The following is a 27,808-nucleotide window of genomic DNA, read 5'->3' as shown; positions in this document are numbered from 1 at the left end:
CAGATTCGTGGCACTAAGATGAAATCGATGCAAGTAATATCGGAAGTGCCCATGTCCTGTAAAGAGGTGAACATGTAAGCGGTTTGGAGGGAACCAGCCACGAATTGAGTGGACACTGGGCACCCAAGCGTAGAGGTAGGCGCCCTGCCCCTTCCGCTGCCAGTAATGGTGCCACTGGTTCGCGGCAATCCCAAAAAACCGCTTTCTAATCGATCGAATAGAGTGAGCGCTCGTTCGAACTGCTCCAGTAGTGCACGCAGACGAAGCGGCGGTGTCAGCAAGCTCGTTGCCCAGCACGCCCCGGTGCCCTGGTACCTGAAATAACAGGACACCAGGTCCGTTTCTTGCCAGCAAACGCAGCGCATTCCTGACCCGCCTCATCTGCTCCCCCGCACCGCGCAACCGCGACAAGGCCACCAACAGCCACAGACAGTCGGTGTATAGGTATATTGTATGGTGCAGGGTAACTATATATGCCAGTGCCTCCTCAAATGCACACTGCTCTGTGCCGAATGAACTGAACTCACACGGACGACGCGACCACATCGATGCAAGGCTACAAACGCGGCGCCCGCCGCAGTGGTGGTGAAGGCACCGTCCGTGTATACATGATAAACAGGAGCCCGGGAAAGCATATTAGCCTGTTCAGGGGTGAGGCGTGTGAAGGGAAACCTGACGCGCTCACTAGGGTGCTCCTTCCACGGGTCACAGGGGAAGTCGAGTAGGTGGGGATGAAAAGTTTTAACGCCATAATATGTCACCGGGCGAAGTGCAAATAGGGAGATTTCGGCCGCCAATCGATCCAGCTCCACAGTAAGGGGAGGACAGTTGGCTAGCACATGAAGTGCCGACGTGCGCGTCGTATGGTAAGCGCCCGTCATGGCGACAACAAGGGACCGCTGGGCCGAGAGGACACACGTGGTAAGGTGGGCGGAGGGGAAGGTAGGCCACCAAACTGGAGACGCGTATGCAACTGCAGGTAGCAGAACCTGTCGGTATAGCCGGCGAATAATTGCCGGAGGGAGCGTGCGATGTAAGCGGATAAAATTTAATAATCGAACAGCCAATACCTCCGATTTAGATTTAATATAGTCAACCTAGCCAAAGAAAAGTTTATCGTCAAAGACCACACCAAGGAGTTTGATGCGATCTTTGCACTGCAAAAAAGCGCCATCCAATCGGATGGACGGCCGCCGCTTTGACGTTCCAATGTGGCCATTGTTAAAAAATACAAAGAACGATTTTGGGTGACTGATTTGGACCTTGTTCTGTCGAGACCTATTACAGACCAAGGTAAGTACTGATTCCGCCAAAGCCTGCAGTTGCAAACGCGAAGTGCCAGTAATGAGGAGACTGGTGTCGTCCGCATAGGCCTGCATGCATACTCCCTCAGGAAGATCGAGATCTAGGAGCGAATGGATGACTACGTTCCATAGGAGCGGGCTGACCGGTGATCCCTTAGGGGTGCCAATCGACGAGCGTGCAGTCACCTCGCCCGCGTGCGAACGAAAGACAACCGTTCGACCCGTCAGAAAGGACTGGAGCAGGTTGTAGAGGTTGACAGGGCACCGGTGTTTGCGGAAAATGAAGAGAACCGTGTCGTGCCACACGCTGTCGAAGGCCCCTGTAAAATCTAACGAGATCAGGACGGCTGGAGTCTTGGTGGATTTCAGGGTGCAAAGCCTCTGACGTAATGCATAGAGCGCCTGAAGGGCACCACGAGCATGTGTAAAACCGAATTGGCGGGGATGAAGAAGATTGTGTGAGTGCAAAAAATAGTATACCGGGAATTTAGTAGGCGTTCGAGGTCCTCCCCGAAAAGTGAGTTCATGACAAGGGGCCTGTACGCGGATGGAAGGTGAGGGGGACGACCAGGCTTCAGTATGAAAATTATTCTGCCAACCTTCCAACAGGAGGGGAAGTGGCCCAGATTGACAGCACTGTTAAACAAAGACAGAAAGAAGTGGGGATGCTGCTGAAACAGCTGGCGGACAAACATGCCTGTAAGGCCGTCCAGCACCGGCGCCGCAAGAGGGTTAGCAAGCGAGATCGCGTGTTCGAGCTCTGCCGTACTGAACGGACGGTCCTTGCAGTGCGAAGGATATGGGCAAGTGGAGAGCCGCCGAAGGCGCTGATGGAACTCGTTGTCAGAGGTTGGATCGTCAGTCGTCACATGCTCTCGCAAGAACAACGCGGTGAAGTCAAGAACGGAGACCGTCGACCCTTCAGGAGAGACAGCGAGCGGGGGAAGTGGTGTCGGTGCGACTTGTTTGCCAAAAGCCAGCTTAAAAGGTTTGCCGAAAAGGTGTTTCGCGGTAAGGTTTCGACAGAGAGTCTTTTCGAAGCTGTCCTTCGCGATTCCGATATTGTGTTTGCAAACCGCGAAGGTGTTGGCATATTGCCGCATGAAAAGCTGTCGGAGCGCAGGGTCCCGTGCCCGCTGAGCCCGGCGTCGCATCGCGCGCACTCTTGCCCGCTCCTCACCCAATTGGAGTCCACCACGCGTTTGCGCGCTCATCTCGTTGTCGTATTACACGCATGTACTTCCGAGAAAGTGCATCGTAGATACGGTAAAATTGCGCGAGCACCATGTCCAGCGACAGGGTCGTGGAGAAGGCACAGCGATTTACCCGTGCAAACCAAGCGGGGCTCTGCAGAACGTTCAATATCTCACATTTCGCAGAAGTGGTCAGACGCTTTACGGTCATGCCGGTAGTAACACAGAGAGAGAATTCGATATATCTGTGGCCCGAGAGCGTGTCCGCCTCGAATACTGCCCAAGTGTAACCCTTCCGGGCCAAAGGTATGGACAGCATCGTGACGTCAATCCACGAACTGGCGTAAGGCGTGTCGAAGGTAGGGGCAGATGTGGGGTCGTTCAATATGTGCAGACAATTGCCGCTGGCAAAACTTGCCAGCTGGACGCCCCGCATGTCGCCAGCTACAGCACCCCAGAATTCATGCTTTGCGTTAAAGTCCCCTGCTAGAACGAAGTTCTGATAGGAATGCCGCGAGAAACATTGCCAGAGCTCGTTCGTGGGGTCTGTAGGTCGATGCGGAGGGGCGTAGGTGGCCACAAGGATGAATTCCTGCCCCGGGCAGGCACAACTGACCGCTACTACGTGCTGCGATATATATACCGGGAACAGGTCAAAACCAGGAACCCGTGCCAGCAGCATTACGCGCGGATTCACCGGGGCGTTGAAAGAAGTTAAGGTATTAAGGTATTCCTTCCTTAAGGTATTAAGGAAGAAGTTAAGGTTGGCAATCTTGCCATCTCGGATGTGCGGCTCTGAGACGATGGCAAATGAAAAGCCATCCCGATCCGTGTGGTCAACAAACAACTTCGTCGCATCCCGCGTGTGGTCGATGTTGGCCTGTAGAAACTTGAGGGTATGTATCCTAGCCGTATTCGATTGAAAACCTTTGATGCCGGGAAGGAAAGTCTGGCCGCCAGAATCCCGGTCGCAAGCGCGTGCCCGAGAGCCAACGGGGCGCGTTAAAGAGCCATGGACGCGTTTTCTCGTACGCAGAGACCCCGTGGAGGAGGCTGCACAAACACTGACAGAAAGCCAAAGAGAAAAAGGTGGGCAGAAGGCGCGGAAAGACACCGAGCACGATCATAGGCAGAAGAGAGTAAAGAAAAAGGAGGGAAAGCGATTTGGGAGAAAGCAAGCAGCGCACAAGACCGTAAAGGCAGAAGCAGGGAGAAAAAACAAATGAGCTTGCCTAAGATCGAGGACGGCGCGCGGCGGCCCCAGTCGCACACTCGAGCCCAGTGGGCACATCCACCAATGTGCGTGAGCGCGGGATCTACCATCCACCGCGCTGAGGCCGTCGCGCGCCGCTCCAGGAGCAATGTGGGGAGCGTTACCCATAATCTGTTCTAGCTCGCAGGCGGGCTATCCGGTCCGCCAAAAGAGGGCAGAGGCGGTCCCCAGTGGGGTGTGAGCTCGTTCGACCAGCCTTGCGGCTCTCATTGCAGCACACCGCCGCCTCGCCCAAGCGGACAGTGCATTGTGCGCCGAGGTGCGGGCCTGCGCATCGCGTGCAGACAGCTATAGCCTCCTGCTGTCGCACTGGACAAGCGCAGCGAGGGTGGCCATAGGTCGCACAAAACGTGCAGGTGGGGACATGGAGGTCCCCTACCACAGCTGCTGATGTCCAGCCCACGATAACACGCCCGCGGCTCAGGAGGGAGCGGAACGCCGGAGTATTGACTTCAAGCACGCGAGAGAAGTTGTCCGAGTGCTCCTTAAAGGATACGCGCACAGAGCACAATGAAATGTCTAGATCTAAGCCAGGATTGCGAGCGTTGAGTTGCGCGACCAAGTTAGAAGCGGGGATGTCGGAATCTACCCCCGTTAGCTTAATATGGGGCTTCCGTTTTCGTGCTATCAGATGGACATGGTGGTGTTAGTCACAGGGTTTCTTTCAAGGGCAACCTTGCACCTGTCCATTGAGGTCTTCTCGTTCGATAGAATTGTCAATCCATGTGGTGTCTTTTTAACAGTGATGTCACCTAATTTTTCTTTTACGGGATCGATGTTCGCTTCTAATACAGTGTTTAGGTCCTGAGCGGCGGTGGAGGTGGGCATGAGAGGAGTTAAAAACATAATATGTGCATGATCTCGCCTGACGGGAGCGTCGACGGCTTCCTCGGCAGAGATGGACGCCGAGACCACCGCAGCAGCGGTGGTGCATCACCAACACGCGCCCTTGGAACTGGAGGCGCACCCCCTCGGGCAACGGCAGCATAGGAAGGCACAGCCAGGGCCCGGGCGTCAGCCCCGGGGCACAACGCGGGACTCACCCGTGCCTGGGCCAGTTGCTCACGCAGTTCGTCCGCACGGCCACACTGTCGCGCCACCACTTCTCGCATATCGCCACATTGCTGTATAACCTGCCTCAAATGCCCGTGGATTTGAGAGCGATAAACATTGGTCACTTTGCATTGTGTGTCAAAGAGAATGTTCGTGATTTGTTTCTGGAGCGCGACGGCGCGATGAAACGACGCCGTCAGTGCGGCGTCCACTCAGCTTTGTTCGGACGACGTCTGGTCGGCCTCGCCCGGCAGCGCACCACGACCAGCGATGGCAGCAGGGGGGCCTCCTCCGCGAGACTCTTAAAATCACACCGCGAATCACGCCATCCCCGTCCAAAGAGAAAACAGAATTGTCCGATCGCGGGGAAGAACCTGCTGAAGGGGGATTGCTCCCGGTGGACAGTCCAGCGGCAGGAGGTTGATCCGCAGCCATACCCCACTAGTGGATATGAGCCATCAGCCCGGCTGTCGATCGCAGGCCCACTGCCAATCACCGAATTAATCAAAAGTATCGTCCCGCGGCGCAAAATACTGCCACGGTCGAATGAGGGTCCGCCGACAATAGAGCGGGCGGCCAGAAACAGAAAAACCGACCTTTAGCTGAACCCGCGACGAGCGAAGCGAACAGCAAACAGGCAGAGGCGATGGCGATTACAGCAGATTCAGTATACAGAGTCTTCCGTTTTCTGGATACGAAAGCAGTCGTATTATCTATCACGGTCTCTCCTAATGTCCGTTCTACGGAAATGCCCTTGCGGGCGCCGCCTTTCACCCTAGCTTCTATTGGCCACGCCGGGTTCCTTTCGACGAGGTGCTTTCGGGGGAGTCGGTGGCCACAGCTGCCTAGCTCGGGCGAGCCACCGTCTCCAGTGCATGGTTCCCCGAATCGATGGGAGAGCCTTGTGCCTTGGTGGAGGCACACATAGCTGCTCGAGCTTCCCGCTGAGGCATGTGGGTCGGCGCTGTAGCCTTTATCCTGGCTATGGGCCTCTCAGCCTACTACAGCTTGCAGGTAGGGGCGTCGGCAGCTTGTGCGCCTCCACAATGGAAGCATTTCGGCTTGGCTGTGCACTGGTGATCCCTCGCATGCTGACCGTTACAGCACAGGCACTGCTCCGGCCATTTGCACGCCGCCGTCGCGTGGCCATAGCGCCTACACCACCGGCACTGCAAGGGCCGGGACCGCGACAGTCGTACATCAAAAGGCAACCGGAACAGCAGGATGCCGGCCGGGGGGCTCGGGGCAGCAAAGCGCTAAGCGCAGCCGACTGCTTCATGGCGTTTCCGTAGATGGGCGTCACTGGAGGGGGCATTAATTCGTCAGAACCTATCGCCGCTAGCTTTCGCGGGGCTTCGTCGTCGCTGCAGAACTCGCTCGGGCGCTCGCGCTCGCGCGGGGACGAGGTGTCTATCACGTCGTTATCGTCGTCCGAGTCCGGGAGTGCAGCGCTCGATAGCTCGCTGGCTTCCGCAGCTGGGTAAGCGCTAACGGTAGCACTCACGATGGCGGTGGAAGCCACGGAGTTCGGCAGAAGTGGAGTGTTCGGCGTCTCACGCGGTGGGTGGTGGTGAAAACATTTAATTGCTGAAAGAGAGTTTGGGAGCCACAGAGTGGCCCCGCTACATGGTCGGCGTCCCTAGTCCGGGACATCGCATGACAATGCCCCGTCTCTCGCCCGTTTCACCAGAGCCCTTTGGGACTCAAGCGAGGAGCAGTTGAGGAGGGCAGTATCCCATGCCTCTCTGGAAGGGGTAGGGGAAGGGGGGAGGTGGGGATTTTGAGTACATGCCCACACCATGTGGAAGATATCACAGGTCTCCCCACAGTGCGGGCATCGCCCATCCGTGTTAGGATCGTAATGCTTTAAGATTGCAGGACAGAGCAGAGTACCTGTCTGCAGGCGCCTTAAAGTTCGCTCCTCCGTCTTACTCAGCCCCTTGGCAGGGGCCGGGAAAACGCGGTGGTTGTCGCTATAATGCGTTATTATTTCCCTGAATCGCAGCAACGGCTGGTTAGTCTCCGAGCCAGAAGAGCTGGGATGAGGAGCCCGGTAAATAAGCGCTCGGGCAGCCGCGTCAGCGGCATCATTACCTCGTGCGCCCTGATGGCCAGGAGCCCAAATGATTCTTTTCGGTGTTGGATCAGTGGCAGTCCGTCTTAGAATGCAAGCAGCTAAGGGGGAGATCTCCCCAGCCAAGTAATGATCGCATGCTTTTCGGGAGTCCGTAATGATGATTCTCGAATTGGCGTGGGCGGCAGCAAGCGCAATCGCTACTTCCTCGGCTCGCATTGAATTCGGGGCTCGAAAAGAGAGTCCATCGACGTGCATTTCCTGGTGAACAACAGCGGCCGTGTAAAATCCCGTGGGCGACGGCCCTGCTACGTCTACATAATATACACCGGGTATATTCGGTCACGCGGTGGGAGAACCGACGCAACAGCAGGCGGGATCAGCGAGGCAGCGTCTGCACCGGCGTCCGCGGCCGCGTTGTGGGAGTTGGCCAGTTGGCGTTCGGTGGTAAAGCTATTTGGTCGCGGCTGGCGTCCCTCGTGCCCTGGTGTCGTAAGCCACCGACGCTGCCGGAGCAGACTGCGGCATCGCCCAGGTAATCGCGTCGGCAGCGGGTGATCCGCGTGAACGCTCGGGCCAGATGGCGACCGCACAAAGCAGCCGTGCCTCCTCCTGGCGTTGGTCTCCTCGCACTGGGCAATCAAGCGCCGGAGAGACCGCGGGTACGCAACGCTCTCCGAGCGCTTGTGCTGCGACGCGCGCGTACCTGACCGCTGCGTTCCTTTCGCAGTTGAAACCGTGGGGGCGGACATGTCCGGCTCCATCGCTGTGGCCGAAGGGGTGGCGCCATGCGCTAGCATCGGTCAAAAACAACAGTCCACGTGTGGTCGACTGTGTTCCACCAGTTGGCAGTTCGAAAGGTGCGGTGGAAACACCACGCACAGAGAGAGCGGGGACGCGACTGGCGTCGCGGAGAGCGAGGTGAAACAGCAGAGCGCGTTCCGGCGTGACCTCTTCCAACGGCGGTTCAGACAAGACTCCCCCGTAATCCGTGGTGGACGCATGGTGGACGCAGGAAAGCGGTGATCACCGGAGAGGGGAGCAAGGAGAGGACGCGGCATGCCAGAAGCGCTGTGCGAGTGGGTACGTGGGAGAACGCACACATGCGCGCGGGGGTGCGCTCACATCGGCGACAAACCTTGCAGCCGTATGGCTGTGATTGCATCACATGCTCGCGGCCACGGCGGCTTCCGTTCGCAGAACAGTTCAGACAGCAGCTACGGAGGTATTCATAGATAGTCTTTCGCTTATCGCAGTTTAGCTCAGCAAAGTGCGCATAGGTTTTTGTCTCCGATAGTGCATTCTCCAAACAATGAATATGCTCAATAAAAGGAAATACGGAAAGCACCTGTACTTTAACGGATATAATATAGATTCAGCATACAGAGTCTTTCGTTTTCTGAATACGGGAAGCACTTGTACTTTAACGGTTATAGTACACATTCAGCATCCAGTGTGTTTCGTTTTTTTCAATACGAGAAGCACCTATACTTTAACGGTTACAGTACAGATTCAGTATACAAAGTCTTCCGTTTTCTGGATACGAAAGCAGTCGTATTTTGTATCGCGGTCTCTCCTAATGTCCGTTCTACGGAAATGACCATTCTTTATTTACGGAAAAGCATTCGGTCACGCATTACGAGCATATTTGCCGTAACACCAGGAAAATTTTTTACAGTGTAGTCCCTAAGTAACCACGACAGGTCAACCGTCTAAGCCTGTGCCGTGTTCCTACGAGAGAGCAGATGCCATAAAGCAACAAGTGGACGGAATGCCGTGCAACAAAATTATCCAGCCAAACAATAGTCCATGAGGATCTCCTGTGGTTTCGGTGAAGAAGTCGGCTGGAACTCTGCGTTTTTTGTGGATCATCGTCACCCAAACAATTACAAAGAAGGACGTATATCTCCTCTTACGGGTAGACGACGTATTAGACCAACTCTGCAACGCAAAGTATTATTCGTCGATGGGTCTCAGAACTGATCATTGGCAAATGAATTCCACGAGGTGAATTGAGAGAAGACCGCCTTTGCCACGCAAGACGCCCTGTTGGAGTTAAAAATAATGTCATTCGGGCTTTGCTCGGCACCTACAACGTTCTAGCTGGTCATGAACACATTCTTGGTTAACTTGAAGTGGCGGACTTGTCTCGTATACCTGGATTTCGTCATCGTAATTGCCCCGAATTTCGACGATTACCTCAGGCGACATCAGACAGTATCAGAGGCGATCAAAGTCATTTGGACTCACCATGAAACCGGAGAAGTGCCTCTCCGCTTACAAAGAACTCCTGTTCCGGGGCCACGTCATCCGTATTTCTGGACTGCGTCCCCAGCCGCAGAAGACATCTGCCATGGCCAGGTTCCCGCAGCCCATCGACAAATAGGCAATGCGAATATTCTTGGGCCTGTGTGCATACATAGGCGCTTTGTCAAGAAGTTCTCTCACTGCGCCGTCCCTCTGACTGTTCTGACGAAATCAGACAGTAAGGTTTCAGAGGGGAAAAAAACGAAAGTCGAAGCGTTTGAATAACTGATACAATGCCTGTGGTCATCACAGGTACTCCCACATTTCGGTGAAGAAAGCAAAACCCGAATCTAGACCGACGCATATAACGTAGGACTCGGTGTTGTGCTTGTTCAGAGAAAAGACGGATTTCAAAGGGTCATATCTTACGTATCCGGTCGCTCTCCAAAGCAGACGCGTATTACTCTACGACGGAAAAGGAGTGCCTGGCTATCATTTGGGCTGCATCAATATTTCGCCCTTACCTGTACGGTAGACCTTTCAATGCTGTAAGCGGATGACAAACCTGAAATTTCCAAGTTTGCCAGCCAGCCTTCTGCTGGCTGGCAAATTTGAAGCACCTTTCAGGTTGTTTTGCGCGATGGAGCTAGAGACTTGAAGAATTTGATATCACCGACGGCCTGTGTCGCGCCCAATTCACCCGCTGGTTCAACACAAACACGACGACGACACGTTTCTGGAAACAATAAGCACAGGCGACTTCGCCGAACAGCTGCGAGACGACCCGGAACTAAGGAGCCTTGCCGAGTACTTGGAAGGCAAGACCTACTTTGTACTGAAGGAAATTCGGCATGTATTGCCTACGTTATTCATGCAGAAGGGTGTCCGCGAAAATTAACACTTCTCACCAATCCGTGCCAACTACCTTCCCGTTGTGCCCTCAGCACTGCCGCCAGAGGTTCCGTGCCGAGCATGATGATCCAAGTGCACGTCACCTCGGGTTCTTCCGTACGCTTTCGACGACATATGAGGATTAGTACTGGCCGCGTCTGACCGGCGACTTGACCCAATATGTCAAGACGTGCTGAGATTCATTGGCGCAAGGCACCACCGGCAAAACCAGCAGAATTTCTACAGCCAATAGAGCCTTCTTGCCTACCATTGCAGCAGATTGGGATGGATTCGGATTGGGATTGGGATTAAGGCCGTTGCCTATGTCAAGAGCCGGGAATAAATGGATCGTCATGGCTACTGACTACCTTACGTGCTATGCCGAAACAAAAGCGCTCCCTGCCCAATGGCTGCGTGGCCGAAATGACGAAATTTTTTGTCGAGAATATACTGTTGCGATATTCTGCTTTTCACCGACGGAGGAATGGTTCTTATAGCCGAGCTGACCCAAGCCATCCTGGAATACGGCTAGACAAGTCATCGCAGGACAATTGCTTACCACCCGCAAACAAATGACCTTACCGAACACCTAAATGAGACCCTTGCTCAAATATTGGCAATGCACGTCGATGTCAAACACGAACTTGGGATGTCACCTTTCTGCATGTAATCTTCGCTTATCATATTGCCGCGCAAGAAACAACGCAAATCCGACCGTGCAAGCTGGTTGATGGAGGGAACGCGATGACGACTCATAATGCCATGCTGCCGCACATCACTGACAAAGAGGATCTAGGCGTCGCCAGTTATCTGCAGTGTGCCGAAGCACGACAACTCGCCTGGTTAAGCATCAAGAACCAGCAAACGACGGTCAACTGACTCTACAATCTTCGAAGACGCTACGCAGAATACAAGCCCGGTGATTGTGTTTGAATTTGTACCTCGAGACGCCATCGACGACATAGCGAATAAATTTTGCGACGCTATGACGGACCCTACAAGGTCCTATGGCACGTCGCACTATGAGGTCGTGCCGGACGGCATTACGCGCTCGCAGCGGCGCCGCTCACTACATGATGGAATTCCTGTTGTGTGGCTTAAGCCGTCCTACCAGCGCTAAAAACCTGTGACTAATTCATTGTTGCTTCATGTTCCTTTACTACGTGAGCTCTTGATTTTCGCTCTCGTGTTGTGTCCATAGAATCACGACGATGCTTTTTAAGAAGGGGGATTCGGCATGCTTACGTGTTTATCTTTTACCAGTGACTGCGTTTAACGATCCAACAAATGTTCAAAGTTATTGCTCGGCACAAAAGGCGCCTTTCTGTATCTGAACCTTCTCGAATAGTAATCTCTGTCTCTATCCGTTGTCCGTTGCCACCGAAGCTTGTCACATTGTATGCGCGACAAAAATCGTGTAGTACTTACTGAAAGGCACGCGGGCACCAGCGATTACTCTGAAACCTTTGACGAGCCTTGTATAAAAGTCGACGGAATTAACACTCTCCCCCCGATCAAATTTCCACGATCGCAGGGTGCACTCGCCTCTATCGTTGTGGTTGAGTGTTAGTTGTTTCGTGCGCACAAGTTCGCCCAATGCGAAATTAGTGTTGTGACTCGCAGTTGTGTCACCGTCTAACTCTTCAACTTTACTACAACGGGACAATACGCAGCGAGCTGCATTTTTAGAGCGGAGCGCTCATGGCCCCGTCACTGCGTCGAGCTTCCGCGTGCCTCGGCATGCCTAATCCTACCTCGGCGTTACCGAGCGAACCAGCACAGGGAAGGATGAAAAGGCGAACGCGGAGCGCAGCGGGGGACGAATGACTGCGATAGCGAACCGAGAGCAAAAAGAAAAGTGGAGGAAACCACCTTGAAGCATCACCAGATGGCGCTCACGTCTGTGCATTTGTGGCGCAGAGCTTGGTGGCGCAACCCACCGCCCCGTTCCAAAAGGGACGCTCATAACATTCATCCATCCATTCATTGTGGCAACGGCGGCACCGGCCTTTCGGGCGAAAGGAATAAAGTAAAGCCAGTTCCACGCAGCGAAATCTGTGAAAACAGCGAAGCTGGTAGTCATTTTCTCAAGTTTGAAGTCGTGTTTAGCGTGATTTCCATGAAAGTCCTTTGTCTCGTCGTCGTTTTGCTAGATTTGAGCTTCGGTTCCGGATTGCGCACTCTCTTCAGTGAGGTTTTGATCAAACCAGATTCTACCACACCTTGCAGCTGTGGCTGCACTCACGGTCGGCGCATTCTCTCTTGAACCGTCTAACGGCACCCTCCGTGGGAGGAATCTTTCTGCGTGAACGTTTCTGTTCGTCTCCTACTCTCGAAGTTGGAGGGGGTTAGCTTGCCTCTGTTGGCGCGTGGCTTGGGTTGCCTTCTCTTGAAAGTGGGGCTTGGCTAGCCTCCACCAGGGCTTGGCTTGCGCTTCCCGTTCTCGATCCTCGGCGGCAGCGGCTTCCCTCCGCTGGCGCTTTGCTTGCGCTTCTCGCTCTCGAAGCTCGGGATTTTGCGCGACGTCTCCGCTGCCGCTCGCGCCGAACAGAATCTATGGGGCGAAAGGGAGCGCGCCGGCGACACACCTGCTCTTATACCCCTCTCTTCCCCCTCCTATGGCCTATAGTGCGTTTGTGCAAATAATGTGCCCTCCCCCCGCCCCCCCCCCCCCCCTGCGTGACACCGGACGCTGGACGGCGAAGGCTCAACTTAGAACAGCTCCACTATTAAAAAAAAGATCCCGAAAGCTCGCCTTCGCGCATAGTGTTCCCCGGAAGCGTTTGCCGGTGAAGATTGCGCTTGCACAAGCTGCAGTTGCTCGCACACGGTAACGGTGTGGCCAGTCTGTACAGAGGGATCATTTTTTAATGTTATGGAATTTTCAAAAAGCGCGTCTTGCAGAAAATATAATTCTTGTCCTTGAGCTAGATTATTCAGAGAGGCGGGCATAACTTCCTCGAGATATCGAAACAAATGCTCAACTGATTAACAAGAGTTCACTAATTATCTTTTGAATTTTTTACTTTAAAATTCCGGTAGAGAAATAAATACCGGTAGAGAGCGCCTACAATTCACTCTTCCTTCCCTCTTAGATGCTCATGTATATAATAATTTTGATCTCTTCAGTGCGTCAAACAGGGCTTTGCGTGCTATGTATGTTACCATGTAGGTTCTGTTTTTCTTTGTTGTGAATATTGCTTAAATATGGTATAATTTTGTTATGTTTTCTTTTGTACTTGTTCATTATTGTATAACTGTTATTAGACTTCAATTACATTTGTTTTAAAAGCGTTGCCGTGAAGCCACTGCCAAGCGAAAGGGGGCTGCGGCTTTGTCAAGCTATTTCTGACGGCTTCTTCTGCGCCTCCGCTGTCCGTATTTGTACGAGGCAGAAATAAAGAATTTGAATTTGAATTTGAAAATTTGAACTTAAGACACATATTGCAATTTACGAATTAGCCGGTGACACTGAAAGACGTATCCACTTGGAATGAATTTCCAGAATGACGCCAGTTTGGAGATATGCGCCGTCGAACTTGCCGCAAAAATGCACTGTTGTTCTGCTTACTTTCTCAAGCAAACGCATTTTTATGCATTGAAGCACAAAAGTCACTGGAATGCCCAGATATGTTGTCTTACACATGGGGAATTATCTCGAAACTGGTGTCATCCTGGATATTGATTTCAAGTGGATACGTTCCGCAAGCTCTGCGGTTGCAATTCGGCAATTGCAATACCTGCTGCAAAGTGATTAACGAGGAAGTTAATTAATGAGTTTGTTACTTAGTTACATATGTTTCGATTTATCATGCTAGTAATGTCAACGTGCGCCTCTTCATATAATTGAGCTCAAGGACAACAATTATGTGTAACAGGCGATATTTAAAAGTTCCAGGGCAACAATTATCTTATCTGCAACAGGCGATTTTTAAAAGTTCCGTGAAACAAAAAAATAAACAGTTGTTATATAGCGCGGCGCGCCGTTGCGGCGGACCCCTGAAACAAAGCGGCATAACACGCCTGTATGCTCGTGGAACGAGTTGCGACCGGCGATAACGACAGTTGCGTTTAACTTTTTTTCTTTTGCTTCATTATTTCCTCTATACTGACGGCTCCCCGCGATACTGACAGATCCTCGGAACCATATACCTGTGATATGGATTAGATAAGGTGAAAACTAAAATCATGCGAAACAGCGCCCACCATCAAAAACTGCAATAACCGTTAAACCCATAAGCAATATGAATGTCGCCCGTTACCTCATCTGGCTTTTCCCTTATTGTGCAGCATTTGTCGTGCACAATTGGCTACTCGAAACAAGAGTCGCAAGGCGTTGAGAAATATAAGCGATCAACTCAAAGAGAGAGCCGAGGCAACAGCCAAAGGAAGGAAAAGCGAAAATTAACAAATTTAACCATTGTTTATGAGAATATTTATGGATCAACATCTTTTTATTTACAAAGGAATTAGAGAAAACGCCGCCGGAAGTGGAGAATGATTTTGTGTGCTTTGAATGACGCTTCTACTGTTGTCAGTCGAGACGCCTGACGTAGCCACTACTCTGCGCTTATGCGAGTGTTTTCCTAACCTTCCGGGGCGGGCGCAGTACGTCTGGAACCACAGCGTCTTGCGCTCTTTGTGGTTGTAGGGAAATGGCGGCCACGCATCGTTACGCAACTTCTCAAATAAATATACGAGTCGGTTTTGGCACTTAACTTGGCAGAGCAGTAAACGTGGGATCCAAAAAACGTGATTGTTCCGAACGTATGTATTTCATGTCGACGTAAAGATACCTCACGTGTTCGTACAATTAATTGCTAAGCGCGGCCGAGTAATCTTCGTCCTTAACGTAAGCAGCAAACCCCCGCTGGAGCACCGATTCGGAAACGTGCTTCGGGGGGCGCGCGCTTCTTGAGGCGGCGAGCCTCTACTTGTTGCGGGCGACTTTAACGCGCCCCACGGAGCCTGGGGCTACGCCCGAGAAACACCCAAGGGGAAACGCCTTTGGGAAGACTCGAAAGACCAAAGGCTTGAACTCACCGCGAAGCCTGCTCGTCCTACACGCAGAGGGAACAGCGTGAGTGTAGACACGCTACCAGACCTCGCGTTCGTCTCGAATGCAACCACAGCGCACTGGCAAAATACGCAGGAAGATTCGGGGAGGGACCACTCGCTGATCGAAATCACGATAGACCCGATCGGCGCCCGGCACGGACCGGGCTGCCAACAAGACTCTGTAACCTAGACGACGAGTCAATCTCCCGACTCGCGACCTACGTCGACGAGTGCTGGCGAGGGGGCTCCCTTTTCGAAGCGTGGAAACAGGCCCGCGTTATCATTATTCCTAAACCAGGCAAGCAAATTGCGCTCGATAATTTAAGACCAATTTCGCTCACGTCTTGTGTCGGCAAAATCATGGAACACGCAGTTCTCACCAACGAGACTGACTTTCTCGAAGACCGCGACGCGTTCCCTCACACCATCCTAGGATTGCGACGCAATCTTTCCGCACAGGACGTATTGCTTCAGCTAAAACACCAAACCGTAGACGACACTACCAGCTCCACTAAGACAATTCCCTACCTAGATATTAAAAAGGCCTTTGACAACAAACACGGAAGCCATGGTAAAAACAATAAAGACGTTAGGACTAGGTCAAAGGACGCACAATTACGTTCGAGACTTTCTTGCGGGCGGGCGAGCATGCGTCGTCATCGGCGACGAGGAATTGTAGGAATTTGAGACGGGTCCGTGGGGCACGCCGCAATGCTCCGTCATATCACCATTACTCTTTAATTTAGTTCTACTCGGTCTACACAAGAAATTAACAGCAGTAGAAGAATTGCATCACGACGGTCTATACGGATGACATCACCTGGGTTCCCCGGGGAGGACGTGACGGTCACGTCGAGCGAACGCTACAGGCGGGAGTGCGTTTGGTCCAGGATTACTTGCGAGGAACGGGCCTCGAGTGCTCGGCTACCAAGTCCGAACTCCTAACTTACAACCCACGAGCAGAGGTCGTAAAACCCTGTGCGACGAGGAACGGGAATACTCAAAAATACGCATTATATTGGCGGACGGTACTCCATACGGCACGTAGACAAAGTTAGAATCCTGGGGTTACACCTGCAGGCAAATGGCCATAACGGGGAGACGGTGCGGAGACATCGTCGTTCGGTAGATGACACGATCCGACTCTTCACAGGATCCGGCACTGCTGGATCCGTCTCGTGCAGGCGAACGCGATAAGCCGCGTAACGTATGTTGCCCCTACCTGAAGTGGATAGGGTAGGAAGAAAACAAGGTTGAGCGCATGACACGAAAGGCTTTCAAGAGGGCAATCGGTGCTCCACTCAACGCGAGCACTGACAAGTTTCTAGAGCTCCGACTTAACGACTCGCTTGACGAGTTAATCAAGGCGCACGACATTGCTCAATACAAATGACTATCGAAGTCAAAGTAGGTGGATGCATCCTCGAGTCACTCGGCATTACGTACCACACAGCATGGAGAAAAGCCGGCGGTTCAGGCTTCGGTCCATGACCGCTTGATCATCCCACAGCTTCCCAAGAACATGCACAAGACGCACCACGTCGGGAGACACAACAAACGAGCAAGCGACCTTCAAAAGAAGTTTGGCAACAGCAACGAAGCGGTGTACGAGGTCGCCGCGCGGTATGGAGAAGGGAGAAGCGCACACGCGCTCGCAGTAGTAGACCGCACTGTTAGGTGCCTGGCAAGCGCCATGGTGACCACGGGACACACGGGGGCGGCCGAAGAGGCCACGACAGCCCTAGCAATCGCCGCGGTGCCAAACGCTGCGGTCGTGATCAGCGACTTGCAGGCGGCAATCCGCGGCTTTCTGCGCGCGGCCGCGTCGCGCGGGAAGCGGCCTGCATACTCAAAATCTGTGACGACGGCGATTCGATATCGCCCTCGCAACCTCAAAATTCTACGGTCTTCCTCCTCTGGAGCCCGGCACACACCAATGTCCCGTTCTCGAGCAACGAGGCGGATCACGACACGGCTTGAGGTCTCACACGCCGAGCCGCCGCAGATGGTGGCCGCCGCCTCCGCCCCCGAGAGCGGGGCATCGGATCTGCCGGATAGGGACACTACGACAGAAATGCAGTAAAAGAATCACAATGGGCCTAGGGTGATCGCCTGACCACGTTCAGAGACCTCACCCAACACTGCAGACTCGAAAGACGCACATTCCCGCCACCGCATGATAAATAAACAACAACGAGGCCGCAACCCCCCTACGCTTACTCCAAGCACACACCTACCATAGCACTGCCATCTTACATCGCTGCTCCCCGGGTTTATACACCAGCCGATGCGTGTAAAGCGTGCGGACAGAGAGCAATGTTGTGATACATGCCCTGCGAACATGCCGGCAGCAACGGTACTGAAATCACCTCCGTTCGCGACGCGTCCGTAACCATGGCCGTTACCAGCGTAAATGAAGCCTAGAGTTCGCTTCTTCCCGATGCCGCCCTAGCTGCGGAGGCAGCCGGTGTCCTCCATCGGCGTCGCCGCCGCTGGGGGGCGGCTTTCAAAAGTTCGGAGTTGGAATACCAGCTCTCGGCCGTCCGGCAAGCCGAAGAAACCGCCCGAGTCCAAGGACTTCAAGACGCCACCTGAAGCCACCACAACAAAAACTGCCGGACCACTGTTTTAATAAAGTTTCTTCTTATTCTTCTATAATTTATGAAGAGCTAATTCAGAGAACGCTACTAGAAATCTTTATTTTGCAATTTCGCTTCTTTACTTGTTCTTGACAGTGTTCGTCGCGGGCTTCTTTCCTGCGCGAGTCAGTTTGATGTGGTTCCTTTGTCACGTAAAGGAGGAGTGTATCTTACAGGCATATCTGTGAGATACGCCTCATTTCATTACTCCTTTACGGGTTTACGAGTCTTTATGGCGAACGGTGTGCAGTAGTCACATTTGTACTGGAAAAGCTACCCCACCACCTCATTTCCACAGTAAAGTTACCCTGGGATAAACGCCCCCCCCCCCCCCCCCCCCCCCCCCAACGGGATAAAAACTTGGATACGTGCCTGCGGCGAACATTACGGTTACATAAGCTCCAGTTGCCGGGAAGCGTGAGATACACTCAGGGATCTTTGAATGCTATCGCGTTCCACTTTTAAAGGCGAAGCTTAAGCGTCCTCCAAATTTTTATCGAGAAATTCGAAAGCGCTAGTCCCTGCATCATTCAAATTTGGCACGATTCGCTGAATGACGTACTTGTTCTTTTTCTCAGCTTGTGTCCTATACAAATTAATGTATGCGCACATCCTCGGTGTGTTGAATCGTGCTGTTGCAGACATACGACTGGTAATGCTGCCACCAAAAATAGACCTTCTTGCGAAATTTCTGCAACATAACTGCAGTGGTAATCGATTAGCGTTGTTTCGAAGTTACTGAAATGAAGACGCGCTTTAGTGTATGTGTTTAATTAGCGCGAACAATTCGAAAATGCGGCGAGCGGCAGGTGAACACCCATTACGCCCTCTCTCGTATTGTTCAGAGAATTGGACACCTTACTCTCGTGTAGCTTGGGCAGTCATTTATCTAACGAATAGAAGTTCTACGTAATATAAACGAAACACAAATAAACTGATTAATGCGTTCTGAACATAACGCGCTTGCAGCGGTCCCTTAGTTTAGGCCGACGGGAGAAGCTCCGGGCAGAAGTGAGGTCTGACGCTCCTCACGGAGCCCAGTAAAAGCACGGCGTTGGGTCTCCGACTCAGCACCAGGAAAAGGAACGGCCTGTTAACAGTGAATTTCTCGTGCTGCACCGACGGCGTCAGCGCGGGGGAGCGGCTCACGCGTCCTTTCCAGCTGGTGCGGAAGGCCGCCGCGTGCCTGGCGACGGACACAAACGCGCCCTCGGATGCGCACATGCCGGAAAGGTCGGCAGCGTCACGGTCGAAAAGCAAATCTGCGCCCATCGACGACAGCGCTGCCGCCAAGTCGGTCGCTGCGCGCACGTGGAACTTGGGCAGCGTCAGGTCGACATCCATGCGCCGCTTCATCTGGCGGAGACACTGCGCCAGGTTGTCGGCGGTCATCCGAGCCTCGAGCGCGTCGAGGCCGTCTTGCCTTTGCGGTAGGAAAACGACAAGGTACCGTGCGCCGGACTTGTAAGGAAGCTCAAGAGCCGTAGCCTCGAGCTCAGCGCTATCGGCCATGCGGAAGTTTCCTGTCTGGTGCATCATGATGACCGCGCGTGGCGTCCAGCTGGCCGTCTGCTGCACTCCTCCCGTTGCTCCATCCGAAGAAGGCTCGTAGAAGATCCCCTCGTTCACCTGGGCTGGGTGGAAGCGGCGTCGCCAACGGCCCTTGACCGCGACGGCGCTTAGCAGCACGAGGGACGTGTGCTCGTCCACTGAGCCACGCGGAAGTGCCTCGCAGGCAGTACCTTTTCCCAGAAGTGGCACAGCGTCCTTCAGCTCAGTCTCGATCTTCCAACGCTGGTGGACCGAGTCGTTCACGAAGTCGTGGCTCTGGCTGCGAAGACGGCCACAGCGTGGGCGCTTGCGGAGACGTCTGTAGGTGCCGCCGCTTCCAGCACCGCCGCTCTGGGACGAGGACGGCGCCGAGTCTTCACGCAGCCGCCTCAGGTGTCGCGCCTCGAAGTCTTCTTTCAGTGCCACCCGGCGGTCCCTGTGCAGGCAGCAGTCGTACTGGGTCGTGAAGCCGGCCTGCTGGTAGTAGTTCCGACGGCCGTCCGGCAGGAGACGCTTGTCTCGGTACGCGAAGTACCGCACCACCTGGTCAACACAACATGGAAAAGTTCTTTGGTACGCTAGCAAAGGAACAGGGCGCGTGATTCGATAACAAAAAACGCAAGACGGCGTTCTGCGTGCCTTTCCCGTCTCCGTGCAGCCCTGCGCGCTCTCCCACTGCTACCAAAACTACCTGGTCTCCTATGTCTGGTCCATCGACGCCTGCCACTTCGGGACATTGGACGAGGCGGAAAATCTGCGCGGCCGTTTCACCACGCGCGCCTGCTGCCATGGGCTGCATCATGCTGGCGATCAGGTACGGCGACAAGAGCACGTTTTCTAGGTGGTCATGAACCGGCAGCGTGTCGCTCGCCGCCGTAGCGGAACCAGATCGCAGCGCGCGGTACAGGTTCACGCCGAACTGCAGGATGGCGTTGCTCAGCTCAGCGATGGCGTGGCCCTGGGAGGAGCTCTTTCTTGAAGGCCTGCGTAGTGCAGCACGTGCCATAGGAAACTGGTAAGCAGATCACTGCAGTTATTCGCGGCTGATTGTTGCCCGCTATTGATGTCGCAGTTCCTGCCCCGATTCAATAAAATGAGACCAGAACTATACCTCGCTGTCTGACAACTTGTGGAAGATGTTTGCCGGCGCCTGACGTGTTTCATTCCGCCACGAACTTTGCATTGTACGGGATTTGAATTAGAGCCGCCCTTTGCTGTTCGCCATCCCGCTACGAAAATAGCTTGCGGAAAATCTGCGATACTGCAAGGGTGTCCAGTTTGGCCCAACTAACGCCATTCCTAGAACTTCTCGAACAGTGAAAAATTTTTACCAGCGCAATGTTTTATGAGCGATGCTGCGGTTAAGGAAGGGCTGATGTCCTACAGCTGTACAAAACTCCTCACAATGTTTTTTCCCTCATGTCTTTAGGGACGCCCAGGCCTCGTACATGAGTGCGGGTTATGAGCAATCATTGGTTCATCCTTCGCTAATTCACCTGGCACTATGGCATGTGCTTATATTGGTGCAACAAACAATCCGGATTTGTTGATCCATATTCCCTACTCAACCAAAGAAAATCATATATCATGTTTCGCCCCGAAGTGCAATCTACCAGAATATCCCAAACCTGGGCGAGTTGGTGCTTGACGTCATTTTGTAGCATTCTGTGAGTCATACCCAGACGGAGGAAAATGAAGGCACATAAAACATGAGCGGCAGTTTCTCCCGCGCTTTTTTTTTTGTCCGACGATTTTACACAATGAATGCAAAGTACGAAAAAATTCTGAATTAGTGTTCACGTTTATCTATCAAGCATATGGCCTCAATCAAACTACCTCTTTACACTGCACTTTGGAACTTTTTAGGAATTTTTTTTTGCCTGCAATACGTGGCCGAGCGTTTGGCCGTAGCATTCAGATCATTTAAACCTTCACGCTTTCAAACGTTCTCGCGCGACAGCATGTAGTTCGTCGATAAACGTGCCTCGCAATTTGATTGCAATTTGATTGCATGGAAGCAGGTGCCCTTTGCAGCGGGTTCTCAAAGTACGACAAACGGCCAACAACCAAGAGGTGGGTGATAGGGCCGCCGAAAGCTTTTTGCTTTAATAAGTAAGCTATATGGCAATCTACGAAATACGAGAATATTTTTCTTTTATATTTGCGGAAGTTTAGTCTTTAGCGCAGAAACATCAGGCAAAAACGAACAGAGCCCGAGACCCACACATTTGCTTGTGTGGGTCTCGTCTTCTGTCCGTTTATTTTTTTTCTCCTGAGGTTTCTGCTTTAAACCCTAGACAATATGTGTTTACTATTCTTTGGCCTGCTGCGCAGCGATATAACGCGTGTTTAGGCATCGACATTCCCAGAATTAGAGAGACAGGTGGAGGAGAAATAGATTGAAAAAAAAAAAGATATATTTTAATTAGTAAAGGGAAAATTAGACATTCACTCAAACGTAGCTAAGTGCTACAAAGGATAAATTTTGCTCACCAAGCTTCACAGCAGTGATGACCGTCAGAATAAATGCAGTTATCACCAATAGAATTTGCGAATAAGACCTGTATTGAACTTTTTGTTAATGGCAGTAGGGGGTATGTGCAACTGCATAATTAAGTCGGGCTCTACTCCAGTAGCTTCACTATAGGACAGCGGCACCATGGCGGCGGCCCCACAGGTGCAACCCCCCCCCCCCCCCCCCCCACGCCACCCTACCTAGTTACGGCACTGCTCTACTCAAAGCGTAACGTTACAACAGAAACATCATGCAGAGTTCGAGTTCTGAAAAGTAAGTGCTCAAAATCTGCAGGGAAATGCATCGCTGTTCCAACCAATACGTTTACGCTCTGTAGCAAAATTCAGTGACAAAATTTGTGTACTAGAATAGCAACACTTATCGCGACACAGTTCAAGCCCCTGTTTATCAAAACTGGCGCAAGGTACGGAGTTTATATCAAAAGTTCTTGCAATGAGTGAATTCCTGATGCACAACATGCCCGCAATACTCATTATTCACAAGAACAAATAATAAAAGTGGGTTAAGTGGAAACGTTACCTGAAGGCCAACTCCGATTTCCCAATTCAAATACATGTAAAACGCACGAATGCTTTTGTGAGACAACCGCCTGGCGGATTTGAATGAAATCTGTTGCATTCCAGAGAGAAAGTTAGACTTGTGGCGACTGTAGACGCAAACTACACTAAAATTATTTAGTACGATATACTCAATCTTCTTTATTGCTTTACATGAAGATACGGTAACTATCTCCCCAAGAAAAAGTAGTAATTAGGGTCACAGCACCGTAAATAACTTATTACAATAGCTTTTCTACAGCCACTGTTGGTTTTGCTTTTACAGTCCCTATTGCAAGAACCAGCGTCCTCCAGTGCCTTCAAGTGTGAAACCAGCGCGTTTCTTGACACTGGATCGCACTGCGGACGCTGGCACTCGCTGGGAGCCACTGGCACACTAATGAGAACGCTGGATGAGAGATGAGTCACAATGGACGAGATGCTGGGGCGCACGGATACGTGCTGAAGACGCGCTGGCTCTAGCTGCAGTTCGCTGCCTCGCACTGGAAACTGCGCTGGCTGAGTTTGTGCCGCCCTGGTTCCAGTACGCAAGGAGTGTAGGTGCTGTTGAATATTAGATGCCTTATGCAATTGTATTTCATGTCGCAGCTTGAAATAAAGGTGCGTGAGCTGCCCTGTTTATGCATGATTATAACGAAGGCGCCAAATAAAACGCCTTCGTTCTAATCATGTATAACTAACTCGCCCACAAGCATGTGCTCAGTGACTGTTTATGCATGCGTACTTGACACTGATGATCACTATTTGTATTTTTATTTTTGTATTTTGCATTAATTTGTATGAAATATTTCTATTTTCATAGTCACGTAACTAATAAGTATCACGCGTTCTTTTTTCTTTTTTGCAGTGTTCACATTGCGCCACATTTTTTCCCTCTTTGTTCGTTCTATTTTTTTCCTTTTTGCCTTTAACAATTGTATAATTGTTGTCACTTCCGTTGTTATTTCTGTTACACTACAACGATTAGAGCATAGTTTGTTTGGTTTTTCTTATTTTTTGTTTCGATATCATTTGCTTTTCTTGCAAGCAATATATTATTATGCTATCCACTCTTATGCTGCTAACAATTTTACAATTCTGTTGTAGTTACTAACCGAGGGTGCTGTTTACAGTATCATCACTTTGGGACCCTCGTCTGTATATTACATTTATGTACCTATGTTTTGCATATGAATAAACTTCAACTTCAACTTTCGTTTTTTCCATTTCCCTTTTGACGGGGCGGAAAGCTATATTCTTGAACGAAATCACGCAAAGGCATTTGACACCTCGTTTTTTAGTAGTTTGTGCGCAACCGATGACTGCGAGTTCTCGCTGTGATCGCAGTGCTGTGGAGCCGACGTGAAACCCAGAAGTCGTTGAGGAGCGTTTGAAGGGACTCACAGGAAGCGTGCCGCTGATTGATATTATTACACCCATAACAAACCGGAGGCGATTCGTGTGCGTCGATTTCGCCTAGTGTACTAAGAAATAATTGATAGAAGGCTCTGAGGCTCAAATACACAAATTTTAGCAATCGACCGGTACCCGCGCCAAAATCGTTCCTTTCCATCGAAGCTTAGGCTTAGCGTACCCGCCGAGTCCGTTTACATGCCCCTTATGAGCTCAGGAATCAACTATTCTAACAAGGATAAATCACTGTGTTCCAGCTTTCGCATCGGTGTTCTTAAATATACACATTTTTTTTGTGTCTACAGTGCCACCACAAGAAGCGATGAGCGCCAATGTGACGCTTTATAAACATACGTATATGTGCTGTCGCCGAAGGCTGCCAGCACTAGCCTACACTCTAAGTGCCCCTTCTGCCACACAACGATAATCGTCATCTGCCTTGATGCGTTTCCTTTCTTTAACGCTGCGAGCCCGGTACTTTCCAGTAACGAACGACACGCGTGTTATCAGCATGATAGCATTGCATCATGCTGATAACACGCGTGCCGTTCGTTACTGGAATGTGCCGGGCTCGCAGCGTTAAAGAAAGGAAATGCATCAAGGCAGATGACGATTATCGTTGTGTGGCATAAGGGGCACTTAGAGTGTACGCTTCGCTGACGAAGGTATGTGACTAGAGCGACGTGTCGATTGAAACGGATAGTTGAACTAAAAACGTCGCACATCCCTCGCACGCAGTAACAACAAATACGCAGTAACAGCCCAAACAGTGTCCTGGGTCGGTGGTTCATTTAGGACTTTTTTGGAAGTTAAAATACTAACCGCAAAATAAAATCAGTGTTGTGGTACTTCCAACCGTACTACTGTATAGGGACAATGTTTTCTTTCTCATGCAGGCGTAAGTTTCAGTTGCCGGCTGATACCGCGGCAGCCGTGTCTGTGCGAGACGCTTCTGCGAAACAAACTGCGGCTGGGCCTTGACATGGTAAATCACATTTCGCCATGAGCTGGAGTGGCGAAGCGGTAACGTACCGGGCTTGGGATGTGTAGGCCAGGCGCTCGAATCCTTGTAACTTTTTTTTTATTGCAATAAGACGCTCTCAGTTCCTTTCTGTATTGAAAAAAATATACATACGGTGGCCAGACACCGCGTATTTCACGCGCTAGAGCTGCTTTTCGCACCAGTATACCCAGCGCCTCGCAGTATGCCGCTCCTGCCGAGCGCCCCAGCATCCAGCGCGCGATACTGGGCCCATAATGCGGCATGCACCTATCATTCTTCTTTCCATAGCCCGTTGCGTCGTCCTCAATTCTACTTAAATTGAGGACGACGCAACGGGCTATGGAAAGAAGAATGATAGGTGTAACATTAAGGGATAAGAAAAGAGCAGATTGGGTGAGGGAACAAACGCGCGTTAATGACATCTTAGTTGAAATCAAGAAAAAGAAATGGGCATGGACAGGACATGTAATGAGGAGGGAAGATAACCGATGGTCATTAAGGGTTACGGACTGGATTCCGAGGGAAGGGAAGCGTAGCAGGGGGCGACAGAAAGTTAGGTGGGCAGATGAGATTAGGAAGTTTGGAGGGTCAACATGGCCACAATTAGCACATGACCAGGGCAGTTGGAGAAGTATGGGAGAGGCCTTTGCCCTGCAGTGGGCGTAACCAGGCTGATGATGATGATGATGATGAATGCGGCATGGCTGCATACTAGGATTTTCAATAGGGGTGTGCTGACATTACGTCGCAGTATACGGTCACACGGAAGCAGGACACTGCACCGTTCTGACACTCGCTCCGTCTCGCTCGTTCGTCCGGTACGCTGTTACACCTGCCCTCACGACGAATCGCAGCCAACGAGGGAGCTGGAGTGCGTTGCGAAATGTCGCAATGTCTCGCTACCGCGCGTGACCACATACTCTGTCGTGATGTCACAACAAATCACCCTCCTGGAAAGCGAACCTGAAGCTGAATCTGTAAGGCTAATATATTAAATTACTTGCGGCGCTTGCAGACATGCCACTACTTTCTACTAGGGCTTAGAGGATGTAGCACCTTCACGTAAGGAAAATGTCACGCCAGTATCCTTTTAACATCCGTACTAGGGATTATCGCGAATATCTTGATGTGAACTGCCACCTTGATAAGCGGAAATTTTCATTTCCGGTCTATTCTCCCTTTTTTTTTTTATTAAGCTGAGCCAAATTCAGCAAACGGACGCTGTACATGAATAGAGAAGCGCGCACCATGGAGGCTGACAGAACTAGAAAGTATTCTTCGTCCCGTGTGTTGTTGCTGCACCTCGTCTATTCTCCGCTCCAGCCAAGAGAAAGTAGACAGCACGCGCGCTTCCGCTATCAGCGCAGATGCTTCAAGGTCGCAGGCCTGGAGTAGCTCACCTGCTTCCTTCACGACTGCCGCTGTACTTGTCCTCCTGTTGGCGTCTCACGTCCAGGGGCCAGGACGGACTGCGGGTGCTGGTGGCGTGGGTCAGCGAGACGTGGGTGCTGGACGAAGGCAGCTGCAGCGAATATTCCGGACTCATCGCGACTCAGACCACGGTGCAGAACAAGTCAGACGGGGAGGGTAAGATGGAACCGCTGCCGCTGCCGCCGATCGCAACCGGGCAGCTGCCGAAACGTTTTCTTCTGGTCGAGCGCGCGTCGGCCGGCGAAGCCTCGTCGCGAGCTCCCGCTCGCGGAGCGGTGATAATGATGATGCGTCTTCAGAAAACGCCACGTACCAATGCACTGTTTATTTATTTATTAATTTGTTCAGATATTTATCTATCCGTGTATTTATTTACTTAAATACCTTCAGAGCCCATGGGGCGTTACAGAATTGAGTGGCAAAAATAAATAAGGAAGAACAAACACGATGCAAATATCAGGTCGCGTACTGAAACGCATCTTTAAAGTCACTGGAATCAGTAATAGATACAGTGGAGGTGGGCAACTGCTTCCAATCATTACAAGTTTGAGGAACGAATGAATTAGAGTGTTGGTTAGTGCGACAACGAGGAACAAAGACTTTATGACCATGGTCGATACGATATGCTATCAATGAAGGATGGGAAAATAATTCTTGTTGCTTAAGTCGGTAGATCTCATAAAATGAGGAGAGGCGTGCTATTTTCCTGTGTAAGCAAAGGGACGGAAGCGGTAACGCTGTTTTCATAGATGAAACACTGAAAAGACGGCAGTAGTTAGAATAAATGGAGCGTGCGCTACGATTTTGTAGATCTTCAAGGTGACTAGTGAGACTTTCAGTAAATGCATCTCACAAAGCTGATGCATATTCTAGTTTAAACAACGAAAGTTTTATAAAGAAGGAGTTTAAGAGAAGAAGGGGCCATAGAAAATTTACAGCGCAGGCACCCAAGCATGCGGTTAGCATCATTAACAACATAATTAATGTGCGGCTGCCAAGACAGGTTAGAATTAATATGGACACCGAAGTATTTGTAAGTAGTCACTTCTTCGAGAGTTGGAACCATTTCTATTATACTTACAAGCGTTAGTGGAAAGCTTACGAGAAATTCTCATTAGTTTGCACTTCATCGCGTTGAGTGTCATTTTCCATGTGTTACACAAATCAGGAATATTGTTAAGGTCAGACTGTAGTACTGATGTGTCAGTATCAGATGAAATAACCCGTTCTGCAATACGGTCGTCTACAAAAGCCTAATAGAAGGTTTCATGCAATCAGGTAAATCGTTGATGTCAATTAGAAAAAGAAGGGGCTGAAGGACCATACTTTGAGGCAATACTGAAAGGACTGGACAGTGAAATGAATAGTAGCCATTAACAGTTACAAATTGCCGTCGTTTTCACAAAAGGATATTTATCTATGCAAGAATGTTAGGCTCAAGATTCAGTTTAATGAACTTAAGAGAAAAGTAGTTCATTGCAGACAATGTGAAAAACTTTAGAAAAATCTAAAGATACACAATAAATGCAAAATCCCAACTCTAAGGTTACTAAGAGTTCAGTAGTAAATGAAATTAATTGCTTTTCATAGCAAAACATCTTCTCAA

At 51.2% G+C, this 27,808-nt stretch overlaps 1 protein-coding gene across 1 annotated transcript; it reads right to left on the bottom strand.

The window, feature by feature from the left end:
* Nucleotides 1-18,610: 18,610 nt before the first annotated feature.
* LOC126524984 (ipis-1-like) lies at nt 18,611-26,317 on the bottom strand. Its single transcript, XM_072286928.1, has 3 exons — nt 26,172-26,317; nt 20,008-20,266; nt 18,611-19,958 (listed from the first exon to the last, which is right to left on the bottom strand). The coding sequence occupies exons 1-3, from the start codon at nt 26,315-26,317 to the stop codon at nt 18,714-18,716; spliced, it is 1,650 nt and encodes a 549-aa protein (XP_072143029.1). The 3' UTR covers nt 18,611-18,713.
* Between the last annotated feature and the right edge of the window lie 1,491 nt (nt 26,318-27,808).

This window comes from Dermacentor andersoni, chromosome 3 (assembly GCF_023375885.2).
Source record: "Dermacentor andersoni chromosome 3, qqDerAnde1_hic_scaffold, whole genome shotgun sequence".
NCBI lineage: Eukaryota > Metazoa > Arthropoda > Arachnida > Ixodida > Ixodidae > Dermacentor > Dermacentor andersoni.
The sequence above is the reverse complement of the archived record's forward strand: the minus strand, read 5'-3'. Positions and strand labels throughout refer to the sequence as shown.

What these genes read in the sequence shown, in the direction of transcription:
- LOC126524984 (XM_072286928.1), bottom strand. Translation starts at nt 26,317, where the DNA reads ATGAGTCCGGAATATTCGCTGCAGCTGCCTTCGTCCAGCACCCACGTC. An exon ending in GGCAGTCGTGAAGGAAGCAG is followed by an intron (nt 20,267 to 26,171) that starts GTGAGCTACTCC and finishes TGCACTACGCAG; the next exon opens with GCCTTCAAGAAAGAGCTCCT. An exon ending in TCGTCCAATGTCCCGAAGTG is followed by an intron (nt 19,959 to 20,007) that starts GCAGGCGTCGAT and finishes TTTTGGTAGCAG; the next exon opens with TGGGAGAGCGCGCAGGGCTG.